The 23,868-nt window shown below is 51.4% G+C and overlaps 1 protein-coding gene across 3 annotated transcripts in view; it reads right to left on the bottom strand.

Annotated features, from left to right (window-relative positions):
• Positions 1-269: 269 nt before the first annotated feature.
• MBTPS1 (membrane bound transcription factor peptidase, site 1) overlaps positions 270-23,868 on the bottom strand; it is a 49,846-nt gene continuing 26,247 nt past the window's right edge. For 2 of the 3 annotated variants that reach the window (XM_082862466.1, XM_082862467.1), the window contains 13 exons: positions 22,421-22,582; positions 18,157-18,301; positions 15,224-15,412; positions 14,617-14,789; positions 14,011-14,126; positions 13,363-13,519; positions 12,511-12,635; positions 11,740-11,817; positions 8,553-8,693; positions 6,632-6,763; positions 5,630-5,756; positions 2,311-2,441; positions 270-1,127 (listed from right to left, as the gene is read on the bottom strand). In XM_082862466.1, the coding sequence (XP_082718592.1) occupies positions 931-1,127; positions 2,311-2,441; positions 5,630-5,756; positions 6,632-6,763; positions 8,553-8,693; positions 11,740-11,817; positions 12,511-12,635; positions 13,363-13,519; positions 14,011-14,126; positions 14,617-14,789; positions 15,224-15,412; positions 18,157-18,301; positions 22,421-22,582 (1,873 nt within the window). In that variant the 3' untranslated portion in view covers positions 270-930. The remainder of the gene's footprint in view (positions 1,128-2,310; positions 2,442-5,629; positions 5,757-6,631; positions 6,764-8,552; positions 8,694-11,739; positions 11,818-12,510; positions 12,636-13,362; positions 13,520-14,010; positions 14,127-14,616; positions 14,790-15,223; positions 15,413-18,156; positions 18,302-22,420; positions 22,583-23,868) is intronic. The other variant, XM_082862468.1, reaches the window with a different exon arrangement.

The raw sequence follows: 23,868 nt of genomic DNA, 5'->3' as shown, positions 1-23,868 counted from the left end.
AGAGACAGCAAATCAGTGGTTGCCTGGGGCTGTGGGAGGAGGGAATAGAGGCTGACTGGCTGCTGGGTAGGAGGTTTCTTTTGGAGGCGATGAAAATGTTCTGGAATTATAGCGGTGATGGTTGCACAACCTTGGAATATACTAAAAACCACTGAACGGTACACTTTTAAACAGAATTTTGTAGGACGTGAATTACATCTCAAAAAAATACTTAACAGGTTGACTCAGAAGCCATTCCAGGTTGTCATCAAAGAGAAATGGACAGGTGGGCAAGAGCCCGTTACACACTTCTTTTTAGCTTCATACAGGTAATGCGTATTTATTGAAAATTTTCTTCACCAATAATGGTGAAACCAAGACCCAAATTACAAAACACGATGGCAGTTGGTACTTATAAAAATAAAGCGAAGGGCTATGTTTCACAGATTTGTGCAAGTTTCTGTCAAAATCTCAGTCTGTCCTCTCATCAAAAAGGAGATCACGGCATCTGTGTAGTTCCTCATGATGTAATAGTAAAAAACTGCGTTCTGTTGACAAAAAAAAATAGCTTTGCTTCCATACAGCACAAGTCTTTAAAGTGACTTTTCCCCAACAATAAATATAGAAAATAGCCTTTATGGAGCACGTCTAGCTTGGTCAGAACCGTTTCCTCCCCGACAGCCTTTAGAAGTCGTCCGAGTCTTTGGTGCACGGGTGGCCGGCGAGGTCGCGAGGGCGAGGTCTGACTCCAGGCTGCCCCGCGGGGCCCTCCCGCGGCCCCGCGCCCCGCACAACACACTGTGAGCCTGCGCTCCTCGCCAGGGGAGGCCCGCTCAGCACAGGCTCTCAGAGCGTTTCGAGCAGGGGGACCCCGGGAGCCCACGGCTCCGCCCGCCCGCCGCGGCCACCCTCGAAGGCTCTCCCTGGCGCTCACAGCCAGCCGGGCGGACGTCACACCGAGGGGGCCTTTGGCGGGTGAACCTGCTGCACGAGCTGTGGGCGCTTCACCCTGGGCTTCCTCCGCTTTGGCCTGCTCTTGGCCTTGTTGATCTGCACCACGAAGAAGGCCAGGACCACCATGGCTCCCAGGAAGGCGAAGACGGGAATGGTCTGGCCCACCTCCTGGTTGTAGCGGCCAGGCATGATCCCTGCAGGAGGACACGGGGGACAGTCAGTGCACACGGCCGCGGCCTCGGTGCCTACAAGGTGAGCTGGGCTCGTAGTGACCCAGAGAAAGAATGAGAGAGAAGTGCATCCAAACTCAGACGAGGGCTTCCTGGGGCAGGGGGTGGGGTGTGAGGTCTCCACCCCGCCTCCCCACCTGTGCTCCCTCAGAAGCCAGTGTGGTCCTTCTGCTGCCGCGGATAATCTGCAACGGGGGCGCCCTGTCTCTGTTATCATGAAAACCACGGAAGACGGACAAGTCTAGGTGCTGGTGTTACACTAGCTGGACGGGGGGAAGAGGGAGGAGGCCTGGCGGGAAGGTGAGGACGGCCGGCCACGCTCCCGCCGCTGGGAAGGCCTCCCGCAGATGGGACACGTGGTCGGGAACTGACAGTGGCCATCGGAGGAACCTGGTTTGTGCTATCACACGGCTCTGTAACTGAGCGATGCTGGGGTTCCAGAACTAACCTTTACCAGTGCACCCCGGGACCTGCAGGCAAGGCCCTCAGGAGCTTGACGTCAGCACACAAAGTCCCCAGGGTTGGACCACGTGGGCCAGGGTACCCCTTCCTGATCCCTGGAGTTCCTGGCCAATTCCTAACACCAGGAGAAGTGCCCGTGGGGAGCTGTAAACTCGTGCAAGAGCACAGGGATTTCCGGAACAGAAGAGGAGCCCGCACTCTGCTGGAACGACTTGGTCCAATCATTCCAGATAAAGGACAACCTGTCCCCAACAGTCCAGTGAGGCCAAAGCCATTATGTGGCAGGTGGGGGGGGGGACCATTTGATGTCACTTAGGGTGAGGGACACCCCACATTTAACTGAGAATCCCAGCTCAGGGAAGTCCCATCCTAGGGGGGCCGGGGCAGAGAATCGGTGAAGACGTCTGTGTTGAGGGTTCAGGGGCCATGCTGTGACAGACGGACATCATAAAAGAAATTCTAACTTGAAAATTCAAGTAGAATTTTCTAAGAGACGACAGCAAGTGAATCCTTTAGGTCTGCTTTGGGCCTTGTTGATTTGTACCACGAAGAAAGCCAGGACCCCTGTGGTCCCAGGAAGGCAGAGACACGAACGGCCTGGCCCACCTCCTGGGGGACAGAGGGAGGCTCTTTTGAACAAACCATAGTATGAGTCAGCCCAGCAGTCAAACGCCGAAGAACTGACCTCCAGGGATGTCCCACGCTCCGCTCTCTCCCGGAGACAAGGGTCTCACTTGAGGGCGATTCGGTCGGAAGCTGGGTAACACCACCTTGTCCAGGTCGATGGAGAGTAACTTCTGGTGTTTCCAAAGATTACTTCGGGAAAACGGATTCAAACAAAATAAAAATAAGCAACTGTACTGGCCCAAGGAAGCTGAGCCAATCCCTAAGAAACAGAAAGTGATTTAAACATTAATGTGAAACGCTGTCCCACCTACGTCTACCTAAACACAACTGTTGAGGTAAACACAAGTGGCAGCACACTTCCAGGCCCCGAGACAAGAACGTCAAGTGAAGCCCGTACACGCAAGGTTCAGTTCTAGAGGGTTTACACCACTAGCAACTCGAGCTTGCCTTGGCCTCAACCAGAAACGTCACCCAGAAGAAGGAGAGAAAACTACACGTAACGTCTGAAAGGAGCCGGCGGACGCAGGCGAGTGGACACGGCCCGGCTGGAAGGTGCGCAGTCCCCACCGCGAGGCAGCGGAGCCGTGGGCACTGCTCTCCGACGGACGCAAACCACGGCGGCAGAGGGGGCAGACCTGGTGCCAGGGGCCAGCCGTCACCTTGGTCCTCGAGGACACCCCTCTCGGGAGGCAGAACAAAGCAGACGCACGAGTAACCGAGGCGTGGACAGAAACCATGGGCATAAAGGGATGAGCATCTGCCTAGCCTGCAGGGCCACAATGAGGAAGAAAGGAAACACACGTGCTTTGCGAAATGTACTGGACTTGCTACGATGGTACCATTATTCGTATCACTAATTCTAAGATCGGAAGAAGAACTTATTCAGGCCAATACGGCTTGTAACTGAGGAAGAGAGGCTGGTATACTGCCAAGAGCAGCCTGGGAAGACACAGAGATTAGAGCAAAGAGTGCGAATGGAAACTCTGAAGACTGCTGTGGCTAAAATCAGGGAAGGGAATGAAATATGCTGGCAAATTATGAATTCGCCGTTTTTCCGCTTCTCATTCATTTGGAAATTGCTGGCCCATCTCTCACTCTGGCCAAGAGAGAGCAAAGAGTTCAGTTCTATCAGCAACCAGGATGAAGGTCAGCAGGAAGCCAACACTGGCTCTGTGAAGAGGTTTTCCGAGCAGGAAGCAGATAAGCTGCTATCTTGCCCGTCCAACCGGGCAACTGCTCAGAAAATGCCGAGTATTATAACCTGTTCTATTTTATGTAATTTAACTTTACTTTTCAGGTTTAATCAGTCTGAAAATTAAACTGACAATGCTAAGTTACAGAATCAATGACATTTAAGCTTTATAACCCTGCAGGTGAATATACATGGGGCTGTATGTTAATTCTCACGGTGCTTTCCTGTTCTGGAATTTAACTACCTGGCAGTGGCCCCTTCTCGTTGAGCAGATGGGGTGACAGCGCACCACATTATCACTTGAGAATTTCACAATGTCCCGATGGGAGGACAGAATGTGAGCCTCACCCAGGGGCTCCTTACAGGTCTGACATTCCTGCAACCGCTCTGGGTATGGATGCCTGACGCCCAGGAACGACACTGGGAGATGAGTCCTGGTTTCAGGAACGGAGTGGACGCCTGCACTCAGCACTGGGTTGACGGACCCTGAGCCTTTCCAGGGCTCTCTGACACTGTCTCGCATCGCTTCAGAGATTCAGAATCTAGACCTAGATCTAGGTCGATGAGAACTGAGAACAATTTTCCACAAGATGTGAGATGTGAGGTAAAGGTGAAGCCTGGTGGGTGTAGTAAGGAGGAATTCTTGAGAGCGACAGTGAAAATCAAAGTCTAGGAGCCGCACAGCAGCAGCATCCTTGACGGGCCAGGCTGGGACTTGACACGTTGTTCGACGTGGACACGCAGACACCAAGGATACTGTTATCTATGCTCAGAGCCCCAAGCAGCACTGTGGAGAATAACTGGGTTTCAGGAACCTCTGCCAACAGCCACTGTCCACTGGGCATGAACGGCTGACCACAGCTGGAGTCCAAGTCTGGTGTGAATACTAGGATGATGATACGTTATAAATAAATGGGATGTAAAAATGGAATCTTATCAGAAATTTTTAAATGATGGCATGGTAACTGAAATGGAAAAGTACTCAGTAATTAAAGTTTCAGGACCAAAAGTGCTGACGAGCAGAGAGCGTAATGAATCTACAATGCTGTTTTCCATCGAGCGTGTTCTGAAGAGGACGTGCTCCTCACTCACTGAGTGAGTGGCGCACTCGGTGCTTCTGTTCATGACAGTAAAGCAAAGGAAGCTTCGGGGCCTCCTGCAGGCAGCCCCCTCTTTGTGGCTCACAGTGTAGACAGTGGCCCCCCATGCCCTGCCACACACACCCCAACACCTGTACACACGGAGACCCAGACAAAGTGGGCAGGCTAGGCGGGGGAGAGGAGGCAGGGGCCCCCCTCAAGGGGAACCTGCCACGTGCGTGAGGCGTGCTGCCTGCGAGGGGAAACAGCTGCTCACGGCGTCGCTCAGGGAAGCGGGAGCCGTGGGGGTGGGACTGCTCCCACAGCCACACCCAGAACATGGGCCCCTGCATCACGTACCAGGACCTCAAATCTCCTCACCAGAGCAGGAAATTGTCCTGCTGGGGCCAGCCATGCCCAGGAGAGAAACAGGGAGAGGGACTGATCTAGAGAAAACCTGGAACCAGCGGCCTGAGCTGGCTCTTCTGCCCGAACAGAGAAGCAGCAGGGGTCGCTCAATTTTTGGCTTCTGAAAGGAAACGACAGAAATGAAGAGGCTGAGCTTGACAGATGGAGAAGCAGGCAGATCAGCGTCTGTCATGGTTAAGAAGTCACTTTACCAGGGACGACACTCAGCCCGGGGTGAGGGCACAGACGCAACCCCGGGCCCGGCGACAGGCCAGAACCCAGATCTACTCCTGAAGTCTCTGCCCCCGGGTGTGACATAGAAAGACCCTGTCTGTATCCCAGAATCAACACCACACATGGGGAGCGCTCAACTCCTGAACCTCGAACTAAGGGAGCCAGAGCTTCCCTTCAAGGGGACATCACTGTCAGATCACAAGCTTTTTAACCAAGAACCAACCAAACCTAATGGGAGGCTAATTACCCAAAGCACTTTTTAGGCAGGATACCACCAGGGCGCATAACTCCAAAGGTCAATACAGGAGTTCGCTAATTTAAAAAAACATCACAAAATGACAAGCTGGACTGGATTATTCGATAATGATGTCAGTAAAATTCCGCTCCCTCTTACTAAAAAAAAAAAAAAAAAAAGGCAACGAATCATAAACCCAGCAGGAGTGGAAAAGCACAGTGTCACCAACCTGGGAGCCGTCTCATTCAAAGGCTGTGGCTTGGCCCACGACAGGTGCGGACAGGCCGGCAGTGCCCGAGGCTCAGGGCCTCCCAGCCGGGCCTCAAGGACCTTGGAGTACCGGTGCAGGTGGTTCCCTGGGCAGCACCCATGCCAGCAACCAGGCCATCGTTGTTAAGAAGATGCAGGGAGAAAACAAGGCTTCATTAGTTGTCTGTCTGCTTCCCGGCCGTCAGGCCCACTACACGCGCTTCTCACCTGCCTGCCAGGTGCTCAGGGGTGAGGCCTGGCTGCTGCCGAGAGTGAGCGAACAGATCAGGACAACCGCTCCCTCTAAGGTGGCCGTGCTGTACACACGGCAGCGGCCGGGCCACCCCACTGACCGGAATGACACGCACTAGGCTGTACTCGAGGAGTCTAACCTGTAGATACACTTCGTGGAAACAGCTTCCTCTTTTCAAACATTTAATGCTCAGGCCAAAAAGAAAACCTGCATTTTCAAAATTCAAAATTCTTTTTGCTCCTCAGATCTGTGCCGTCCCTCACTGCAGCCACTGCCCACGTGCGGCTACGGAGCGACTGAGAGGGTGGGTGTCACACGTTTAAATAATGGCGTTCTGGTGAATGGGGCTAAAGAGCTTTATCACAGTGAACTTAACCTGTTTCTTTTTAGTCCTTAAATGCGGCTACTGGGAAGTTCAGAGCCACACCGCGGCTCGCACCGAGCGTCCAGGGACAGCCTGGGAGGAGGGGGCTCGGGCTGCGCGGCCACGGGGCTGTCACCCGCTAGGCGGCCTGGGGCCCTGTCTCTTCTGTGAACCGGAAAGAAGTACCTATTTTCAAGGGTCCGGAGAGGGCTTAGAGATTAATCCCTGTGAGCAGCCCCGGGCTGGCGCCTGGTACCTCGAGAGCGCTCTGAGCTGCCGGCCGCTCCTCCCAGGAGCCCGTCTTGTGGGAGCCCGTCTCACCTCGTGGGAGGACACGGGCGGGGGCGCCCCCCGCGGCCACTCACCTTCCATCCTCTCGGGAGCCACCGAGCGCGCTCCGCTGGGGGGGCGCTGCCGAGCGCCCGAGTGGCTGAGGCTGGGGGGCGTCACCCCGTACGACGTGAACTGCAGGAGCGCATCCAGGAGCCAGAAGCAGTCTGCGGGTTCAGCAACAGGCTGCTTAGCAACTAGACCTGTTTACAGCGACCTCTACAGGAAAATCAAAGCTGGCCCCCGAACAAGGGGGAAACGGGACGGCAGAAGGTCGGGTCCCAGTACAGCCCTGTTCGTGAGACACTCGCGTCCTCCACGGTCATCGGCAGCCCACGCGGGCCTCACTCCCAGCCCCCAGGCACCCCTCGGTTCTGGGTTCCTCACGACAAGGACAGAAGGGGCTCCTGCAGGGACGGTGGGACCACGCACCACCAGAGAGCAGAACCGCCCGGAGATTGGGGGTCTGCGAGAGAGGAGGGGAGAACCGGGCACCAAAGCTCCCGCCAATGCCCGCAGGCTGTCCTGGTGGAGGGATCTAGATTTTCAGGGAAGGGTAGAGCCAGGACCAGTGGGTGCACGCCACAGGGAGGTGGGTTCAAGGTCAACGCAAGTACAAAGTCTAGCAGTTTGGGCCGCCCTGAGTCAGTGGGCCCCGACCACAGAGCAGGAAAGCTGATAATGGTCCGTTACTTTGGGGGGTCGTCCCAGGGAGTCTAGGTGCTGGGCTGCACTCAACAGCCTCCGTCACAGGGCCACACGGACGGATCCTTCCTATCAGGAGACGAGGAGCTGCACGGACTTTAAACCTGGGATCACTGCTCCCCAGCGGCCACCTCCCTGCATCCCATCAACACCAGCGCAGACGGCGTGAGGGTCACAGAGAGGGGACGGCAGGAAGCACCTGTCTCCCGACGGAGCACCCAGTCACGTGCTCCCGGCCCCAAAAGCTCCTCCAGGCGGACACGGGAAGTGTAAGGACCAGGACACTCTCTCAGGCATTTACAGTTTTCATAAAGACTCACCAGAGATCTCAGGTCTTAAAAGACAATCTCTGTAGAAATAAAACATTAATCTTCTTTCAACTATGACTTTAACCTTCACTTTGGACTGTTTTAAAAGAAAATGTTCTATGGATTTATATGAAATGCTAGGAACGTAGTCACTTGACCTTCACATCACAGAGAGCGAGAGAGGGAGAGAGAGAGAGGGGGACGGACGCAGCGCAGACGCCCAGCTCACGCCCAAACCGCCTCGGCCCCTCTGCCTGCACATGAGGACACGGCTCCCCCGGCCCCTCCTGCCCCCCATCCTCAGGGACCTGAAAGACTAGGTTCTGGTCTGGTCTAGTCATCATCTCACCAGCAAAGAGACGGAACACTTGCACCCATCCATGCCTCCTTTACAAAATGAGAAAAATGAAAGTCTTCGTCCAAGTTCAAACCCCCAGACCTGAAGGTGCATCGAGAGAGGCCGAGGAGGAGGAGAGGCGCTGAGGACGAGCTGCCCCTCTCTGCCCCCACCTCACACCCAGCGATGACACCAAGCACCCCTCGCGAGGGCCAAGACTCCCGAGTCTGGGATGAGGGTGGGTCAGACCTGAGAGGGGGACTGCGCGGCAGTGCCAGGGACACAGCCTCCAGAGGGGGACACCAGGGAGGGCAGAGACTGGGTAAACTGGCCTCCCTACCAAAACACGGGGGGCCTGGCCTCCGCTGGCCTCAGCACAAGGAGCGTGGAGGGGAGGGCAGCGCAGCCTGCGAGCGCGCTCTTGTTTTGCTCATTAAACACACCCAGCCCGAGACGCCTATCAGAACATGCCAAGCACCTGGCTCACCTGAGCAGCCCCTATGTGCCAGCATCTCATGGGTGCCTGTCCAGGGACAAGGGGGAGAAGGGGCAGGAACCTCAAAGCCACCAAGGCCCACCCGCTGCGGCCGCACCAGCACTTCTCACCCTTCTGCCGGTGACTGTCATCCAAGCAATTGGAGTCTCCGTACAGCACGATCCGGCCTCCACCCTCGGCCGGGATCTGATACAGCCCCAAAATGGGGACGTTTTCAACCACCGCTGCTTCCTGCTTTAAGACCTCCAATCCTGAACAACACAACAGAAACAGCAGTGAGAAGTTCTGTGGAGGCATGAACAATTTTCCAGATGCCCCTTACCTTGACATTTAGTCCATATGACCCCCCCTGCCAAAAAAAAAACCCACAGCAAAATCCAATAATCACAACCATGCCAACTTTTAGGATAAGAAAACAACATGTAAAGTGCCACTAACTTGGGCTGCAGCAAAATTCCCGTATGTGTATACGTATATTCCCATAACCCTCCTTTTCCATTTTCACTTGAAATGGTGGTACATAGTATTCACAATCCTAGAGGCGCTGCTTCTCCCTTTTTATCCACCAAACCCCAATTTTTGTCTCTTCTTATTATGCTGGGAGGCTTATGTCTTCGGATCACACACACAAGGGGCAGCTCCTGCCCAACACACAGGTGCCTCTCTGGACACAGTTATACACACTGGTGCCCAGGCTTCACGCTGAATACCTGAAAGCTAGGACAACCAGAACTAATTTTTAGAACATACGCCCATGTAGTTTTAGTTTAGATTTAAGGTATTTGTTACATGAATCTCATAAACACAGTAACAAACGTTCCAACAGCAGAGACTTCTCACCTCTAGCCAAACAACACAGTTTACAACGCTGACCACATCAAGAAGCCAACAGTGCACAGATGCCACGCAGCAACTGCTGGTGACACCATCACATAATCAAAGTCTCCACCCCTGAAGCAAACGCATCCCGCACACTGGAGACGACACACGTCTGCACCAGGATCCAGCATCCACTGCGCTGGTCACACCTAAAACGTCTGTGGCTGTAAAAATGCAGCGCTTCCTGCTCGCTACGTATAATCCCACTAGGAACTGAGTGGAAGGGAAAACAAGATTTTCTTTGTTGGGAGGGAGAGACACATCAGTAAAACAGATGGCATGGGGAAAGCGCACACAGCATTGCCACTCGGCCTCGTGGTTTGACAGAGTTTTGTTTCTGACAATAGAAACAAAATGTTGATCCAGCATAACCCAGATTTTCAAATTCCTATTTTGTACCCAAAAGATTACTCAACTTAAAGCCTCTTTGGAAATAAAAAGTCCCTTAAAAAGGATTCCCAGGTAATTAATTTTCATTTTCAGGCTAGCAGAACACCAAAATAAAGTATGCACCCTTAAACCTACTTTTGATTCGTCTCCCCGCCACAAAAAAAGGAGCTACCAGATGGCAACAAGGTGACAAGGAGACCACGGCCTTCACCCCAGGGGAGTTTCCAGAAGCAACACTGCCCTGTGAGCAACGGATCTCAGAAAGAATTACTAAGCCACGGTAAACTGTGCCAGGGGACTGGGAAGACAGGATCATTTATGTTCTAAAAGTTAACATATACCCTTATGAACACAGAACTACTTACTGACTGACTCTGCCCTGACCGGAAGGAAAGAGCCCCTTCCAGGCAACACAGAAGTAAATTATACGTTGCAGACACAAACCGATGAGTGAGAAATCCTGACTTCTTGTCATTTTCAACTAGGGAAACTGTCCCCGACTTCCAGTGACAGAAAATGACAAAGTTCACAAGGAAGGGGGCCTTCCCTTCTGAAACAGAAAATATCAACGTGCAGGAGGAAATGGGTCCATCCTGTGAGTTTCCATGAGCCCATCACATCGGTCATGGAATACTCTCTCACAGCCTCGTACAGGTGAGAGGGACACACGGTGCGGAACCCTGGCTCTGGAGGGCGGGGCTGGGGGAAGACCACCCTGGGCAGCACGGGGGCGGCTGCCACCTTCGGGAAGGGCAGAGGCAGCCCGGGGCACCCCGCTCCTCCCGCACCCCGGTTTGCTCAGCGCGCTCAGCAGTGTCACAGGTACTGATGCCAGGGGACATGGCATCGTTTGCCTTCCTAGGTGATGGCTGTCTGCAGTAAAAAGGCAAAACTGAAAGTAAAGACCTTTCTTCCCTTCTAATTCTTCAGGGAATTTTAGGAGATGACTGTAGTATTCTTTATGTTTACACAGTTAAGAAGTTCAACGCACAGTCAACATTTTTCTAAAATTTTAGTAATCTGGCAATCACAGAGCAGAACAATTCATAAACAGTAACAAAAATTTCAAGCAACTTTGAAGACAGTCTTAAAAAAAGACCCCACAAATATTCAAAAGCCCCTCTTCTCCTGTAGGAAACTCAACTTATTTTGCAGTGGTCGCTACACACATATTCCGATTAGTAGCAAGAGACTGTCTTATCTTTCTACGTATCCCCCAGAACGTATTACACAAGACGTCTCACCTGAAGTACCATACACATACTGCAAAGAAATTTTTAAAAATCCAAACTGCTAATGGGTACGGGGTTTCTTTTCTGGTGATGAAAATGTTCTGGAACTAGATGGTGGTGATGACCGTACAACTTGTGAAAACACTACAAATCACTGACTTGCACACTTTAAAAGGGTGAATGTTATGGTAGGTGAATTACATGTAATAAAACTGTGATTGGGCTTCCCTGGTGGCGCAGTGGTTAAGGATCCACCTGCCAATGCAGGGGACACGGGTTCTATCCCTGGTCCGGGAAGATCCCACATGCCGTGGTGCAACTAAGCCCGTGCACCACAACTACTGAGCCTGCACTCTAGACCCCGCAGGTCACAACTACTGAAGCCCATGGGCTTAGAGCCTGGGCTCTGCAACACAAGAGAAGCCACCGCAGTGAGAGGCCCACGCACCACAACGAAAACCCAACGTCGCCAAAAATAAATAAGTTAAATTTAAAAAAAAACAAAAAAAACCCCTGTGATTTAAAAATGTGAAAGAGGGCTTCCCTGGTGGCGCAGTGGCTGAGAGTCCGCCTGCCGATGCAGGGGACACGGGCTCGTGCCCCAGTCCGGGAAGATCCCACATGCCGCGGAGCGGCTGGGCCCGTGAGCCATGGCCCCTGAGCCTGCGCGTCTGGAGCCTGTGCTATGCAACGGGAGAGGCCACAGCAGTGAGAGGCTCGCATATCGCAAAAAAAAAAAAAAAAAGTGAAAGAAAGAAAAAGGGAAACCAGAAAGTATACGAATAGCATTCCTTACCTTGGTCCTTAAATGTCTGTGTTATCACTATGCCATCTTCTGGAAATTTAGCAATGCTGCACCCCGACGCGTAATACACTAGAAAACAGTCGTTCAAAGTTAGAACGTAGAAACACTGAATGCTTCCAGCAGCAGCTACACACTTACTGCAGAGGCAATCTTCAGGCATATTATGTATTTTCTAAAATCGCTTCTCATCTTAAGAGAGGAGCTGCTATTATTGCCTGGTCACACAAACTGCAAGTAATTACGTCAAAATTCAAGCTGAATTATTCTATTAATCTAAGGTTTCTGGGTAGATTTTAGAAGTTGGAGCTGTCAGACTTGGGGACAACCTAAGTCAGGATGAGCAGAGTGAGTGACAGTAACGTTCAAGATATTGTTTTAGAAACTAGTCACCAAAATGAAAGGGGGGGACTTCTTAAATGAGATATGCCATTATTTCATAAACAGAATTTATACATTATCAGGGGCCTGGCGGGGTATGACATATTTGGGAACATACAGGACACAAAGAACCTTATAGGTGGGTTAGGAATGCTCACAGGAAGTACTTTCATTTTAAAAATCTGGACAAAAACTAGGGTCAACACCCAGTGTTACAGGTGCCCGTTGTGAAGACACTGCGCAGTTCTCTCCACAGACCCTGCTTACTTAGGTGATGTCACATCATCCTCTCTCTCTGAAACTTAAGACTTCAAAGACGCACGGCTTCTGCTTGCCCATCTCTGGGAATGATGAGCCCTACTAAAAGCAAACACAAAACCTTACTGTCATGGTTTGCCAAGGTGAAGTCCCCCTCGTACAGGCCATCGCTGAATCCCATGTTCCAGACCGACAGCAGCTCATTCAGGGCTGGGATGTTGGCTCCTCCGGTGTCTGGCATCCACCACTGCCTGTGAAAATGACAGGGACTTAATGAAGGACTGAAGCGTCCCACAAACGCCTGATATTGTTGTCACAAAGCTGACTTCTCCCACCAGAGTCCAGCCCCTCCACACTAGGTTTCAGCTAAAAACGAGCCTAACTGCCTGGGTTTCACTAACACTGCAATGTAAATGCTCCCGCCAGTGTGCAGAATAAGGCAAAGCCCAACTTGTTTCATGAAATGCACCACATTTAACATAAACGCGCTGCACGTAGAGCCTAGACCTTGAGAGGATGAGTAAATGTAGAAAGAAGCTCATGAAGTTCAAGGCACAGACGCTGAAGAAAGAACGCACATCGTAAGGATGAGATATTCATGACACGCCGGGAATTCTTCAGCGATAACCAACCTACTGAAAGGTTTCTTTAAATAATTGTCTTCTCGGTGCATTTAAATGTACACAGATTCGGTAAAGGAGAGGTGGGAGAGCGAAAAAGAACTCAACAGAAATTTAAAGCCGAAGGGTCTGAGATCAACAAGGACAAGGAACCCTTTCAGTCACAACTTGGGTCAGTGAGCAGTTCACTTCCTTCCCAAGCAACTTTCAAGAACATCTCTGCCAGTGAAGAGAGAGCTTGTCGGAACCTGACAGCCGAAAGGACCACCGACAGGCCAAACAATCTACGTCTTTGCTGGGTGGAATTTAATTCCCAGAGAGTCAACTTTCTTACCCAAACACCAGTTCGTATCAGTACCTTGTGTTTTCGTCGTAAAACTTGACCTTCCTCATCACGGACGTGTTGTACCAGTCGCTGAAGACGATGAGCGAGAGGCCGTTGCCCACGTCCCTCCGGAGCTTGGCCACCTCCTCGGGGAAGTACTCCTCCTCGCTGTCCACCATGAGCAGCGTTCCTGAGGGAGAGAGCCCAGGGTGAGAGCAGCGGCCACTGTGCCCACAGGGCCGCACCCACAGGACATCACCGTTTCAGGAGCACGGTACTTCACTGGCCTCAGCAACTCCAGTCACTGGCCTCTAGTACTTTGGCCTGTGCCCTGTTCCGCTTTACAAAGGGGTGAAAAAGAAAGGGTCAGGGTCCAACAGTACGCGGACACCAGCCAGCTGCGGCCTGTTTCACTGGTGATGCTCTACGTGAAGGATATTCACTCACCTGAAGAGAAGCAAAATTCTGTGCTAGTTTCTTCTAATTAAAATAAAAAATACAACGGAAGTGTACAAATGTCCTTGTGCCCAGTGATTCTGAGAGCTTCTCATTTCAGCTGAACGCTAGGAACATGGGCCACTCTCTCTGGTCCCGGCCGCCACTGGGAACGGGAGAGCCTACCCGGCCTCCACCCTTCCCCAGCTGAGCGGGACCGCCGCGCCGGCACCTCGTGTCCCTCACCATACTGGCTGGCGTCAAAGCACGTGAAGGGGGAGCCGAGGACTTCGACGAAGTAGCCCATGCTTCTCAAGTGCTGATACATGTCCCTGAAGTTGGTGTGGATGTGGTCACCATTCCTGAAACACAGGAAGCCCGGCACTAAAACCAACAGCCCTTACTCGGAATAAAAGCCGCGTGGCCACAGGGTGCATTTCTGAAGGAGCAGCTCCACCGCCCACAGAGGCCTGGGAGCCAGTCCACTGGCAAGAAAGTCAGCCTTTCAGACCAGCTCTCTCCGGGCTGCACATAAAGTGGGTGATAACAGGAAATCACCTGCGCGGCACAAGCACGAAGGAGGTAAGATGACGAGAAGGTGTGGCCAAAGCAATGTTTCGTGAAGGGCCCTGAAGCATCACTCTAGCGGTGGCGCGGGAGCGAAAGGCCAACAGCCACCTGCACTGGACAAGTTCAGCATGGCAACGCAGACATGCTGGGAGTGAACCAGGGTGGTCACACACAGGTGACCTTACATCACTGCCACTGATCACCCTTCCTCCTGTCCCAGCCCTGCGGAGGAAGGACAGGGGCAGTGGCGGGGACGGACGCCGGGTCTGGCGGGCCACTTACCAGTCCAAAGGGTCGTTCTTCATCCTCAGGTTATCCCTGGGGAAGTAGCCGGGCGGGTAGCGCAGGTTGTGGTACTGGTCCCAGAGAACCCTCTTGCTTCGAGGAGGAGCGGGGATTATCTTCACCTTAATTGGGAGCTTCACTGTTGAAGTCTGTTCTGCACCACTGTTTGACTGAAAAAAATAAATTTGAAACGTCCCTTTGGCTCAGAAGAAACTTTCAGGTTTTCAGGTTGGAAACCTCACTTCTATTTATCAATTTAACCCAAACAGAACACAAGAATTTCTCACAACAACGGTAGGAGAGGACATTCGCGTATCATAATTAATTCCATTCAGAATTATGAATTCAATTATGATGGTTTCAGAATTCAAATTTAAGGCACCTGGTTCCTAAAAACGACCAGACTGCATAGCATGAGCCTTACATTTTACAATCATTTTAAGCCTGAAATTTGGCACAGAACAGCCCACCCACGCCCCGTTCACCAAGTGGGTTGTGACCCCCCTGCTCGCCGGGCCGGGACCCCGTGGACGGCGCCTCACAGCCCAGCGCCCGGCGCTCAGCCCGTCCCCCTTTGCCCACGAGCCCCCGCGCGCGCACTTACGTCCACCTCCGCCGGGGAAGCCACGGTGACTGTGACATGCCCCTGCGCAACACCTTCCCAGGAGGCGGCCTGCTTGGTGACGGAGATGGAAATGGCCAGGTAGCCCGACCAAGGCCACAGCACTGAGGAGTAAGAGAAAGCCACCTCGATGCTGTCTCCGTTCTGCGGTAAGTAGGGCTGCCACTCGGGCTGCGGGAGGAAAGTGGCAGAGGCTCGGGTGAGAAGCTCCGTCCAGGTCACCGCCCGCTCAGCCGGTACCACGGAGCCCGTGCCCAAGGCCGCCGTGCAGCGCCAGGCCGTCACCCACCGGAGGGGCCTAGGGACACCGCCGCTGACCAACCCCACCTTTAAAGACAAGTTCCCCACAAGCTTAAAAGGAGGCAGGGAGTGTGGACACACACGGCTTGACGAAGAGCTTGCATCTGCAGAGAACTTACAGAAAAGAATATTCCCAGGTTTGGGGTTAGATCTCAACTGGCTGTACGCTTAACGAATCACATTGCTTGAAAGGAATAAAATAATAAAATGACACGGCTGCAAAGTGTCACCAGTCAGGTTCTGGGCCAGCGACCGGGCAGGCGGAGTGTGCGCGGCGCCCGGAGGAGGCCTCTCCAGGCTTGGGGGCAGGCGAAAGGGAAGCACGAGACGGGAAACGCACATCAGCTCGCACAGCGAACCAACGTTTCAAGCTAACCTGAACTACGCATTTCCCTCACCAGAGTGCAACGACATACTCCCCCCAAGCCAGAGTGCAACGACATACTCCCCCCAAGCGAGTCGGCATGTTAAAAAAAACTGTGAAAAAGAAGAAAAACATTCGTAAGGCACAAGACCACTGGTTAACAACAGAGAAGAAAATTAACTTTTATCCATCACTTGTAACACATATCAAGTTAACTCAACACAGGTGAAAACATTAAATATTTAACAAGCATAAAAGGAAAGTGAGTAGAAAATAAAATTGAGATTTTTCTTATATTTCTGGAGGGATAAGCTTCTAATTTTTGAAACAGAAGAACTCACAAAAGATGAAAATTCAACTACATGTAAAAGTGAAACTTTTACAGAACCCACCCCCCAAGTGTTTAAACCACCTTTAACATTAAAGAGACAACAATAATCTGGGCAATCGTTTTGCATGACACACAACAGTGGTTAATCTCTCTTTGAAGTGAAGATCTTGTTCGGATTGACAGGGACAACCTAAATTCTAGCGAAAAATGGGCCAAGGAAATGAAACACGAATTCACACAAGAGGAAATATAATCAGTAAACAAACGTGCAGACACGCACCTTACAAATCATTAAACAAGGTACCGACTACCCTCTGTAGATTTAAAGTTAAAAGATGAACCATGCAGAAACAAACCAAATGTCCACCGCCTGACAAAGCGGGGTCTTATCCACACAATGAACCACTTTTCAGCCATGAAAAGGAGTGAAGCACTATACACACTGCAATGCAGATGAGCCCCTTTAAAGACATTACGCTCAGTGAAAGAGGCTAGTCACAGAGACCACGTAACATACCACTCCATCTATAGGAAACGTCCAGAAAAGGGAACTCCATGGAGACAGAAGGGGATTAGGAAATGCCACGGTCTGGGGGAAAGGGAATGGGAAGTGTTAACAGGGGTTTCTCCTTCAAGTGATGAAAATGTTCTGGAATTATCCAGTAGGATGGTTGCTGCATCACTACTTGTGAATATACTAATAACCACTGAACTGCACAATGTAAAAGGGTGCACTTTATGGCATGTGAATTTTATCCCAATGTTTTAAAACCTCATGCAACGGGGAAAAAAAGGACGTACCACCAGAGCAGAGACACTACCCCTCTGTACACCATCAGCGGCAGTCTGAGCTGATGCACCTCTTTTGAAAAGAATCTGGTATTACGTACCAAGAGCCATTAATAATGTTCACACCCTCTTACTTGGGATTCTAATCCAGGGAGTTTATGTTAATAATTCAGAACAAAAGAAAACGATATATACAAAGATATTCAGTGAGATGTTTACAGTTGAAAACCACCTAACTGTTCAAGCAAGAAGAAATAGTAAGCACGTTACGATTCAACAATTCTACAGAGTATTAAACAACCATTAGAAAGAACATCGGTGCTTATATGTAGTAACATTTTTAAATGTTTATGACGTGAGAACTGAAAAAGAAAAAAGACTAAATTTTTGTCTGCCACGCAAAGATAACTAAAAATATCTATTTCAGATAAGGGCTGGAAAAGATTCTTTTTTTTCTTTCCTGCAGGCAACTGACTTTATTAATCTCACGAAATCATAAGAAATGTGCTTTCTGTGACAGCTTCATGAAAAGTGAAATCCTGCAGTCAAGAAATGAATGAAATGAAAAAGCAAGGACGAACACAGGAAGTGTTGGGGGGCATTGAATCAATTTAAACACACCTATTTAAACAACTACAGTGCTTTGTTAGAAAATATGATTGGAACTTTTTCTTTCAAATCGTGGCTCTAGAGTGTGTAGGGCTGAAGTCGCTTTTCTGCTCTCTTTCCCGATCCTTTATTTTTGTGATAATGTTTATGTAGTAAGTGTAAAACAAATTATAAACACAAAATTCAGATAAAGACCATGCCTTCTAAACATGACGGCCCATGTGTCCTCATTAAACAATAAACTAATTGTAAGTGAGCCTTTAGTTACAGACGGGAAACTATAAAAATGAAGATTCAAATGCAATTAGCTGATTCAGGAGTCAAACCCAAGATGCCAAAGTAGAAGAGTGGCACACTGGCCTCATTACTGTATCCCTGACTTATATACAAAGCACTCAGGGGAGAACAAACCACTACTTCCTATCCCCCAGCACCCAGGCAGGAGGAGGACCCATCCCTTTTAACTGCAGGAGTAAATCTGGGCCACGTCTAAGCTCACCGCTGGCCAGACGGCAGTCTCACCTTGTCTACGATTCTTCCTGTGACACCCATGCCGTTGAGGATGGTGACGTTGACGATCGTTGGCATCCCTCCATAGTAGATGGGCTGGGAGCAGTAGGGCCACATGTAGGGACACTCGGTCAGATCGATGTAGCTGGGGCTCAGACTGAAACAAAAAATCCAGTGTTACAGGGCTTCCCTGGTGGCGCAGTGGTTGAGAGTCCGCCTGCCGATGCAGGGGACGCGGGTTTGTGCCCCGGTCTGGGAGGATCCCATGTGCCGCGGAGCGGCTGGGCCCGCGAGCCATGGCCGCTGAGCCTGCGTGTCCGGAGCCTGTGCTCCGCAGCAGGAGAGGCCACAGCAAGGAGAGGCCCGCGTACCGCCAAAAAAAAAAAAAAAAAAAAAAATCCAGTGTTACCGTAGACGGCGTTGGAAAGCATCAGCGGGGCGGCCCTGAGCCTCGGAAGGGCCTGCCTCCAGGGCTGCCCTCGGCTGAGGTCTGGGAACCTGGCTTCAGAACACGCCCTGTGCTGCGGAGGCCTCCCGGCCAACCTGCCTCACCAGCAGCACAGCGGGATGCGTGGGCATCACCTCTGCCCTCTGCGAGCCTGGAATCTGGTGGCTGCGGCTGGTGGAGAACGAGTATGTGACCAGCCCCAGAGCAGACGCGGGACTCAGTCTCAAGGCACTGGAGCAAAGATGGACTTTTAAATAACTGGAGCGGGGACAAATGGGTGCTCATTCGGCAAAAGATAAAATTAGATCCCCACCTCAGACCATACACAAGAATAAACTCCAAATGGATCAGATCCTCTCAAGTAAATAAAGAAAGCCCACAGGCATTAGAAGGAAACATGGGCGAGTCCCTCCTTCACCTCAGTGCAGGGAAAGGCTTCCTGTGCCTCAAAATCCAGGGGCGACAGCAACGACAGGCTAACAAATATGGCCGTTAAAAAAGAAAAAAAACACATGGCCGAAAACACTTTCACAAAGTCTAAAGGCAACCAACAAACTGGGAGAAATACTTGCAATAAAGGGTTGCTTACCCTAACATAAGAACGCGTAAAAACTGAGGGACAAAAACCCCAGAAAAGAAAAATGGTTAAAGAAATGAACAAACACTTCACAAGAAAGATATAAAAACAGCTCTTAACTCTAGACAAAGTGTTCAAACTCACTCATAACCCGAGAAAGGCAAATTAGAACAACACTGAGATAGCACTTCTCACGTGTCAGACTGGCAGAAAGGAGAGCATGGCCGGACACTGCAGGTGAGGCTCCGGGCAGACAGGCGAGCTCCCACGGCACAGCCCTTCTGGAGGGCAAGGGAGAGACCTGGAAGAGTGCCCTCTGTTCTCAGCTTGGACCCAGCAACCCCACTTCTAGGAATCTTCCCTGGAGACACACCTCCAACAAAACTAAAATGCACAGGCACAAGCAGCTTAAAATTACAAAATACTGGAAACAGTTTCAATGCCCATATATAGATATGTGCTTGAATAAACAGAGGTATCTACACTATGGAGCTGTAAAAGAAAAGGGAGGAGAAAGATCTCTGTGAACCGACACAAAGTGATTTCCAGGACACTGTTAAGTGAAAAAAGTACAAGAGAGTATTTATAGTAATGCTGTCCTTCACGTAAGAAAGGGGATATGAGATGGTAGGTATGTATCCGCTCGCGTGTGAAGAAAGAAATGCAAGGATAAAGCAAAAACTAATGGCGTGGTTACCTACGGGGTGAGGGAAAGGGGCAGGGGGAGCGGCACAGGAGGGCCGAGGGGAGCCATACCTGGCCCGGTGCACTGTGTGCAGTCCCAACCTTAGAGTCATAACCCGATACATAACTAGTTGAAATCAACCAGGATGTGGGGGGAATCTGAAAAGAAATAGAAATGCTGACAAATGAACTCAACTGCATTGAAAATAAACAGCAAAACCAGATTGAAAGGGGTGTGGTGGGGAGGAAGATATTAACCTAAATCACTGTGACAAACAGTAGACTGCATGCTATAAAGCTAAAGATAAAAAGAACTACACACAAACACAATCCTCTGGTTAGCAGATCTGTTTTCAGCACGGTACGAGCTAGCAGTTCTAAAACTTGTCCACAAGCGTGTACTAGGACTGAGCAAATAAACATCGTGGCGAGTGACAGCCAGGTTTCTGGCTGCTGGGGAAGGACAGCCAGCAAGAAGGAAGACTCAAGATGAGGGCCGTGGCGTCAGGTGGGATCAGGAGACAGACGACTTCACGGACAGACACAGAAACAGGTACAGGTGTGTGTGTGTGCAGACACTCGCCAGCTCTGTCTGCTGAAAGGGGCTCTGAGCGCAGCTGCCAAGAGCACGCCGGGTGCCCAGGTGTCCGTTTCTAAACCCGCTCTCCAATTAAAGGACCAGGGCTGCTCGGGCGAAGAGGCGATACCAACACTGGGCACGGAAATGCTGCCATAAAGTGAGAAAGTGCCCCCCAACTGATGGAGGCGTGCTGAAAAGACACGGGAGCCAACCAGCGGGGGCCCCGGAGAGCCAGACCTGGGGCACACGAGCAATAAACAATGACACTGATGGGCCATGGCCCAGAGTCAGAGAAGTACCTGTGTGTCCACGCTGACACACTGCACAAAGAAGACAGGAGGGCAGCCCCTCCTCACAGCAGAATTTCATTTAATATATGCAGAAGAGAATGAGAGAGACAGAGAACACCATGGGACAGTCTCTACAATAAGAACTGTTCCAGGGAGGAACCATCCAAGGATGCTAACCTTAGTGATGGGAAGTATGGTAAGAAACAAGATCATCTGCTTTTTTTAATTTTTATTGGAGCATAGTTGCTTTACACTGGTGTGTTAGTTTCTACTGCATAGCAAAGTGAATCAGCTATACGTATACATACATCCCCTCTTTTTTGGATTTCCTTCCCATTTAGGTCACCACAGAGCACTGAGTACAGTTCCCTGTGCTATGAGAAACAAGATCACCTTCAAGGGCGTCCCCACAAGACACTTCGCAGTCACAAAGGGACAGTCACTGCAGTGGACACCTGGCAGAGCTACTCACCGCACCAGATCTCCTGCTGCGGAGCCCAGCTGACGGACGCCAGTGGACCCTCCACTACATCTGTGCCAAGGACTGAGCGCAGAGGGCACCAGGGTAGGCCCAGCCCTGGGGGACACAGGTGCCTCTACCAGGCGACTGCGGTTCAGGGAATCTCGGTGACCGGGAAGATTTCAGACCTGTGCTGGGTGTGAGGGTCCTCCTCCCTCCTCGCCCCTTCATCCTTCATAGGCCCCTCCCCCAGGAGGTCTCTTGGCCGTCTGAGTCTACGTTGGCACCTGCTTCCTGGAGGGTCCAGCCTGACACATCACCTAAACTTCATGATGCAGGTGAGCACCACCCAGAACAAAAGGAAGGACACTGAGACAACTGTCCCAACTGGAGGAGACCAAGGACACGCGGCGACTGAACGCAACGTGGATGCTGGCCTGGATCCTGGACCAGGCCAAGGATGTGGGTGGGAAAAATCTGGGTGAAATCCAAATGCAGTCTGCAGCTTGGTAGATGGTAACGTATCAGTGCCAACTTCCAGGCTCTGAGGCTTCTACTATGGTTATGTAAGTTGCTAGCATCAGGGAAAGGTAGTGAAGGGTTTATGAGTCCTCGTGCACCAATTTTTAAAACTTTGTTGTAAATCTAGAATCATTTCAAAATAAGAAGTAAAAACGAATTCTTGCCAAAAATACAGAACCTCACTAATCACGAGAAAGCATCAGAGGACTCAGAGTCATGAATGACGAGACAGATGAACTGTCAGGGGTCCGGGGAGCCCAGGGAGACATGGCAACTGCACGCAACGTGGGACCTGGACCCTGGACCAAAGAACATGAGGGGAGCCGGCCACTGCGCGTCTGTCTGCAGACTAACCCCAGCACAGCATCAGGGTGCACCTGTTGGCTCTAGCAGAGGAATCACAGACTACCGAGGTGTTGGCCTGAGGGGAAGCCGAGGAGAGGGTATATGAGAACCTCCGTACGATTTGTGCAGATTTTTGTAAACCTAAGATGATTTCAAAGGAAAGGAAACCCCTGACGTTACAAACAGCAGAACGTGAGGAAGTGGGGAGCAATCCTGTCGGCAGCGCCCCAGCAGAAGCAGCACTGCAAAGCTCTCCCCGAGGCCCCCGAGCACTGTGTGATTGGGGCTGGTTCCTCGTGGAGGCTAATACTCTGTGCCGAGGAGGCCGGTGCAGAGAAGGAAGGCCTGTTCAAAAGGAAAGCGCACCGACCTGGCCTGTGGCTTGTAGCTGCTGAGGATCTGGTAGGCTCTGAGGAGGTCCAGCTTGCCGTGGCCTTGCTCAAACATATTCACGCCGGGCAGCCTCCGGGCTGCTGCAATCAGGGCCTGCTTCATGCTGGCCGGATTCACCAGCTCCCGTCTCTGGACTGTGCTGGGGGCAAATACCATATTCGCTCATTTTCTCTCAGCAACAAAATGAAAACCAGACTATCCCTACCCTGTTCGTGCGCAGTCATGTGACCTCCAATCTTTATCTGTATCTAACAGGAGCTTCCTCGGTAAAACTCAAGCAAGATGCAAAGGAACGTGCTCGTTTCTGCACCTGCCTAGGGACTGACCACTCATCAGCCTTCCGCGTGGCTTGTGAGAACACGGACTCTTGGGCTAGCGCCTGTTTTTACTAAATCGATCGGGAAAACACATCTTCCCACCAACTTAACAGTCGACCTCAGAGGTTGCAGGAGACAAGAACAGGTAGGAGTTACAGGCTCCGGACACGTGGACGCAGCCCGGCCGGGAGAAGGGAAGGATCGAGGTGGGTCCTGCGGGGACTCGAGGCAGCGTGGCCAAGAGGCCCGGCCTCAGAGTGAGGCCCACTGCGTCCGAGTGCTTGTTTTGTTTGGAGGCCTGTGTGTGACGCGTCACCCCGGTGGGACAGGCCTGGTAGAGGGTTCATCACTGGAACGCAGCACCCAGACATTCCCACTTGCTGTAGAACACCAGCATTAAAACACGCATTTTTACGTATCTACGTATTATAAATACAAGTAAATTTTACGCCCCTAAATGCAGGGGAGAAAATCCAGTAAACAGTAAGGAAAAACTACTCTACTAAGTTGCTAAATATTTTTCTACAATGATGGGTGGTCGTGGACTGTAGGTGGACCTTTTCTAATAGGTCTAGACGGGAGATCCAACTTAAGGAGGAGTGAGGGGAGGAAAACGGCATCAAGTCTTACTGGCAGAAAAAAAGAATTGCTCACAGCTCAGCCCCCCTCCCGCCGACAGCGCAAGACCAGGCTCAGGCTCTGGCTCCTCGCCGGGCTCTAAGGCTGGAAACGAAGAAGCGCTTCTCTGCCGCTCGGCATCTGTTATGAGCTCCTCCTCACACCACAGAAGCACTTCTGACCCACCACAGAGGCATTTTACCTGCTGCAGGGAGAAGAGGAAAGCAAATCTTCCTCACCACTGAAAACATCTGTACGTAGAGAAGCCGCTGGGCTGGGCACGGAGACACGACGGCCTCCCCTCCTCGCTCCTCTGACAGCAGGAGGCTTGACGGGCTCATCTAACGCCCACAAGAACCGTCTAAGAAAGAAGGGACGCCTGCCTCTTCTGTAGAGACGGGGTGAGGCCCCGGGATGTGCTCTACATCCAGCCAAGCTGGTGACAAGCGAGACTCAGCTCCTGGTCCCCTGACGCCACCTCCTCCCAGCT

The sequence above is a fragment of the Leucopleurus acutus genome (genome assembly GCF_964270905.1).
Source record: "Leucopleurus acutus genome assembly, chromosome: 20".
NCBI lineage: Eukaryota > Metazoa > Chordata > Mammalia > Artiodactyla > Delphinidae > Leucopleurus > Leucopleurus acutus.
The sequence above is the reverse complement of the archived record's forward strand: the minus strand, read 5'-3'. Positions and strand labels throughout refer to the sequence as shown.